General features: G+C 36.4%; 1 protein-coding gene across 4 annotated transcripts in view; it reads left to right on the forward strand.

Moving 5' to 3' along the window:
* CPEB4 (cytoplasmic polyadenylation element binding protein 4) overlaps positions 1 to 5,080 on the forward strand; it is a 68,261-nt gene extending 63,181 nt beyond the window's left edge. For all 4 annotated transcript variants that reach the window (XM_040445388.1, XM_040445397.1, XM_040445405.1 and 1 more), the window contains one exon: positions 619 to 5,080. In XM_040445388.1, coding sequence (XP_040301322.1) covers positions 619 to 846 — 228 coding nt within the window. In that variant the 3' untranslated portion in view covers positions 847 to 5,080. The remainder of the gene's footprint in view (positions 1 to 618) is intronic.
* The last annotated feature ends 920 nt before the right edge of the window (positions 5,081 to 6,000 follow it).

Genomic DNA, 6,000 nt, shown 5'->3' on the forward strand with positions numbered 1-6,000 from the left:
TGACAGAGAATAAGGCGAGGTTTTAGACTGTGAGTACTATGGCCGCGTCTTGTTTGCTCAGAGCTCCGAGCCTGGGTGATTATAACCCACGACGTGCCCGCTGTAAATAGAAACCGTGACCCAGCCTTTATTACAACTTAGACGCTTATGACACAGGAGTCAGGCATCTTCCCTCTGATGTGAATATTGAAGTGCTGTTTTGTGGAACTGGGAAGCCCTTCGTCGGTTTTGTTCAAATTACAATTCCACATATGACAAAAATCCAGATCCACTAATTAAAGCGATGGTTTGTGTCTATAAAAATGCTCCTGTGGGTTTAATCTCGTAATGTTCTAAACAGTTGGCTTCCCTTTTTTATTTCTGGCGGAATTGTTTTTCCTTTGAAAAGTGTTTCTTTAATAAGACAGAAATGTAAAATGAGGAGTACAAAAGCCTCACCAGGTCCTTAACGATGGACCGGACTGCCTTAATTTCAGGAAAAGAGCTACTGACCCTTGTTTCGGGGCACCCCGGCACAGATTGATTCAGACAGAGGTTGGAAGTGCACGCACCACAGCAAGAGGTGCCTGGACCATTCACTGAGAAGTGTAAACGCCTTCCTTTTATTTTCGATTGCAGGTGGAAGTTAAGCCATATGTCTTGGATGATCAGCTGTGTGATGAATGTCAGGGGGCCCGTTGTGGTGGAAAATTTGCTCCATTTTTCTGTGCTAACGTTACCTGTCTGCAGTATTACTGTGAATATTGCTGGGCTGCTATTCATTCTCGTGCTGGCAGGGAGTTCCACAAGCCCCTGGTGAAGGAAGGCGGTGACCGTCCGCGACATATTTCATTCCGCTGGAACTAAAGGGTGACTACAGTGCTCATTTTCAGGCCTCAGAATAAGTGCACTCTTCTGTTAATTCTGACCCCTTCCTCGACCTCTTCACGCTGGCATGTCCTTTTGTAGCAGCCCGTAACTTAACAATAGTGTAACAAAAAGAATGACCTATAATATAGGCGTTTTGTAGATTCTCGTGTCACTGAAAACAGTACGTACGAACTCCTTTTTCGTATTGCCATCGTGTTGCACGGAAGTTTTATTCTCTTGTTTTGCTGGAGACCAAGAGGATCCAAAACTTCCTGTAACATTTTCTTAGAGGAGAAAGAGAAATATTAAAAGAGAAATGAAACAATAGAGTATTTTGGGTTTTTAATTAAATTATTGTTAATAATATAACATATAAGAATACTTTTATTAAAATTAACCATGCAACAGTAACACTATCAGTCTGTCCTGACACAGTTTTTCCCCCAGAGAAGTGCTTTTGCCTTTTCCTTTCTTTCTTTTTTGCCTCTCTTTTTTGCCCTTGGGGGGGGCGGGCCCCGCCGCCGTTTTATTCATTTACAGCAGCGGAGGAAGTTAACAATTATTAACAGGAAAGAGCATGTTAAAGCAAACACAAATGCATGAGCAAGATCGAAGCAGCATTAGAACAAATTGTAAGGGTTTCGAGGCCGAGTAGAATTTCATGACGCCTCCGAGTTACTACCACAGCAGAAAAAAAAAAAAAAAAATAGTAAAGTAGGCAGAGCTAGGTTTATTTTCTTTTCAACCATTTTAAAACCTTTAGAATGTAAAAATTGGGTAAATGTACTACTGAGGGGAGTGCACTTATTTATTTTTAAACTTCCTCGTCTGGTCACGGCCCCAGGAAACCTACCAAAGCTAGAATTAATGACAACTGGTGGGAAAACTAGCATTTCCGGGGGCCCCCCCCCCCGAAGAACAAATGTATAAATTTTATTTTTGATGTTATATATAAACTCTATATCCTAATTTAGTAAACACTCATCAGGTGTCAGCCTTTGCTCTCCATTTTGACGTTAAAAAACAAAACAGAACAGAACGGATCTAGAGATACCTCAAGGACATCAGTTTTGATTTTGTGTTAACAGTACAATTGTAGCCAAAACTGGGAAACAAAACCAATATACAAATTGGCTGCCGATTGGCTTACTTTTAGATTTAAAGTTGCTTTGGGTATCCTGTAATTTAGTTGTAACATAGACAACGGAAAAAAAAAAAAGTTAAAAAAAAAAAAGTTAAGTAGTTGCAGAGTGTTTTGCACTGTTGAACTAAGTAACTGTGTAAATCTGTGCAAAGGTACGTATGTTTATCTTACTCTTCCTATAAAATAAAAATAACATTACCGTTTCAGAACTTAGCATGGGACATAGTCAGTGTTTGAAGTGCCAACTTCATCAAGTAATGCATGCTTTATTATACATAAAATTCTAGCTTCGAAAGGCGTTATTATGTGTTGAACAGTACGCTTCAGGGGTAAATTTAAAATAGTCTCTTGAAGCCCTGGTCATGGAAGTGACTTTTATTTTAATTGACATTCTCTTATCAAATGCCCTACCCACCACCAAAAGGATTATTACCGGTGTGCAAAACATTAAAAAAAATCCTGCTAGTTGTGCTACCTAACAGTACCGTCTTGGATCCTTCAAAACCAAAGACTTGCCCCAGCACTACGGTGGAACCACCTGGCTGATGACCCCTGCTGATTATCGTTAGGAAAAGCAGTCCTTTATTTTTAACACAGGCTTTAACGAACTGCATACCTGTTAAGTTCCAAAGGTCAAAATGGAGGCATATGCTGTCTAATGGTCAGACACAGAAAGGGAGCTGCTTTTAAAGAATTCCCTGCAAATACGGAAAGCAGTCATGCGAATGGAGGGTGCTCTTGTGTAGCTGGTCAGGGACTTTTTTTTCTTTTCTCCTGAACGACATAATTCTAACCGAAACGTTCATTTGCCTCTTTTTATTCTTTTCGATGCTTGTAGGTGGCTTGGGGTGTGCTATTGTACTGTTCCTACTCAGTAAACAGGTGTGATGAGTTAACAAGAAATAACACTGTTTGAGAACTAGCTTTGAATAATAATTTTTCCCTTTGTACATGACCTGCTGAATTTCGGTACAGTGTTTTTGTAGCTAACTTATTTTGTCATGCACATAATGTATATTTGTTATGCACTACTTTTGTATATCTTGTTTTTCCAACAGTGAACATTTTTAGGCACACTTTTCACTGACGGGATATCTCTTTATGCAATACCTCAATTTTTCATATTGCAAAGAGTAGCTTTTTGTACTTTTATTACTGAGAGATCTTCATATACTTCATTTTTTAATATAAATAATTTTAATAAATTTTATTTTCTTATATTCTGCTTTTTATACATTTCAGTGCTCTGCATACATTTTAAATTATGAATGTTGTGCACTGGCAATGCTATTTTAGAGTCTGCAGAGAAGAGAAAGCATGTTGCTTAAACATCCTTCCCCAGCACCAGCTATTGGTGTACCTATAATTTAAGAAATAGTCTATGTAAAGTCACAAATTAATGAAAAAAAATTCGCATGAAAATGACAGATAACACGGTAGTTCCTAAAAAGACAAAAAATTAAACGCATAAGCATAGGGTAGAAATTTAAAATAACAAAATTGTCTACAGCTTCTTACTAAGTTTTTAAAATTATTCACAACGCAGACATTCTTGGTGAATGTTTAGCCATTTTTAATATTAATAAATTGATGTTAAGTGTTTGATTCAGAGATGTCTGCTCTTTTAATTATATATAAAGAAAAAAAAAATAGCCTGCCGTGGGACAGGTGTGTAATGTTAGTATGCATGACTAATGTAAGAAATTGTTATTCTACTAATATTTACTTGTGATTGTGTGACAAGCGTGTTTACAGATTATTTGGTTACACTTCAATTTACAGGGCATAAACAATTATTATCTATTACTCTGAACGTTATTGATTACATGTCCTTCAGATTACACGGGATTGTAGTTGGGAGTTACCATGTAACTCAAAACATAATTAACATGGAATTAGTTTACAGATTTTAGGGTATCACTTCAATTTACCAAGCATGTAGTTCTAGCACACTAGCATGGCACCAGCCATGTACTTACAATGTAGTTACAGAGTAATTACATGGTTATTTTTGCAATGTAAAATAAAGTGTTTCTGATTATTTTCTATGTAAAGGAACCCTCTCTCCCTTCCCCTTCTGGTCCCCACGCTTTGGTATAATATATATACTTCTCCATACACAGACCTCTGCAGAATGCAAAATAAAACTTGCAGTGAATGAATTTAGCATTTTATGAGAGTGCTGTTGGAAAGACTTGATAATTCACCCCTTTTGTTTTGAAGAGTTGAATCTTCTGTTAAAAGGTGATTTAAAACTTGAATGTGATGAATTGTGGCAAGTTAACTTCAAGTTATGTGCAATACTTATTTCAAACTTTTGAAAGATCTTTGCAGTGTAATTCTTTGTTTTTAATTGCAGACATTTAAAAATGTCATTTTCTACTGTTAAGAGTAATCCTCTTTCTTGCTGGTGTTTCTAAAGAAAAGAATCAGAAATCAATCTTTCTACTAATGTAAATTTGAGATTATTTTTAAAAATGGAATAAAAGAGGTTTTGGTCATTTGCTTTATTTTATTATCTTATTTTAAAGCTACTGTGATTGATAGCATTGTAAGAATTGGGACAATATTGTATTCAACTGTTTTATTTTTTATATTTTTAAAATTTAAAGTATAATTAGTTTTTATAATTTTCATCAGATTTTTGTTATATTTTTTGGAAGTGAAACTTTTAGCAAGTGGGTGTCTAGTTTTTACTAATCCCTAATGTTTTTTTTTTTTTTCCAGTGTATTGCTCATATTATCAGAAGGAAAAGTTATTTAAGTATGTCAGTTAATTGTACTACTTGGCTGAATTTCCATATAGTTTTTACTGTGTATGGGGAGGTTGTAGTATTTATTATAGCATTTTAAATAAGGGTAATTCATTTTTTATTAAAGTCATTTTCACGTTAAGTTCCTATTTTTGTATGTTCTACTCTTAAGTTATATAACACAGTTCCTTTTTTAAAAGAGTTCATTTGTTGAAGTGCTAGTGGAAAATTAATGTTATTAAATAGTTTGCAAATGACTATTTATACCAGTATGCATATAATTTTTAAATATTTGTAATGTGAGATGTTGAATGAATAAAACTTTTAACTCAGCTTTCTTTTTAATATACTTATTTATTTGCAACATGAGTAGGTTATGCTTCCATGATCAGGAATGAAACCTTTAAAAAATATTAGGTGTATATCTCGGGCCAAGGCAGAACATACTGATTCGAAAGGATGTCCAGCCATATAGGGACCAGTCGCAAGTATGCATTGCTTGTGTAAGTTTGTAAATATCTGTGAGTTGTTGTCTTTGATCTGTACTATTAGTTCACACGTTGCCCTGCAGAGTCCTTTTTTTTTCCCTTTCCTTTTCTTTTCTTTTCTTTCTTTTTTTTTTAAAATAGCCTCCCGTGTGTATGGGAGGCCTCGGCCGGGATTCGAGCATTCGGTCACCTGCTGAAGGCCAATGTCCAATAAAAGTAAGGAAAGGTCAATATGTGGGGGGTTTGATTTGTGGTCTTTGCTAATGAAGAGCCTTGATTTTTGGCCACCCTACAAGAGGATCTTGGTTAATAAGTCTGGACTTTCAAACCCCTAGTTTTTCCCTGGATCCTAACGTCACAGGATATGGCCTCTGGGATAATAATCTCTGTAGCATGTGAATTGAAAGTAGGATCTCTGACTCGATTCGTTAATCACGTGGACTACTGAGCACCACAGTGTATTCGTGTTTACATTTTACACCACATCTTCAAACTTTTAACTTCAGGACTTATTATGGCATGAAGCGTAACACGGAGAGTGTTCTGTTTTGTCAAATTTAATTTCTGCTCTTTCTCACCTCGAGGATAGTAGTCTTAAGACGAGAAGAAGCCGTTCTCGTCCTGAGACAAATGGACTGTAGAGGTCTTTTGCATCTAACTTGTCTTTCCAACCTGTAGCTCTTCCAGCTGTAGGGGAGCCTGAGGGGCCTTAGCCTGAAGGGCTGAGCAGCGCTTAGATATCCCCCGAGAATACCGGGTCACTCAA

Source organism: Herpailurus yagouaroundi, unplaced genomic scaffold, assembly GCF_014898765.1.
Source record: "Herpailurus yagouaroundi ecotype Mexico unplaced genomic scaffold, PumYag 29, whole genome shotgun sequence".
NCBI classification, from domain to species: Eukaryota; Metazoa; Chordata; class Mammalia; order Carnivora; family Felidae; genus Herpailurus; species Herpailurus yagouaroundi.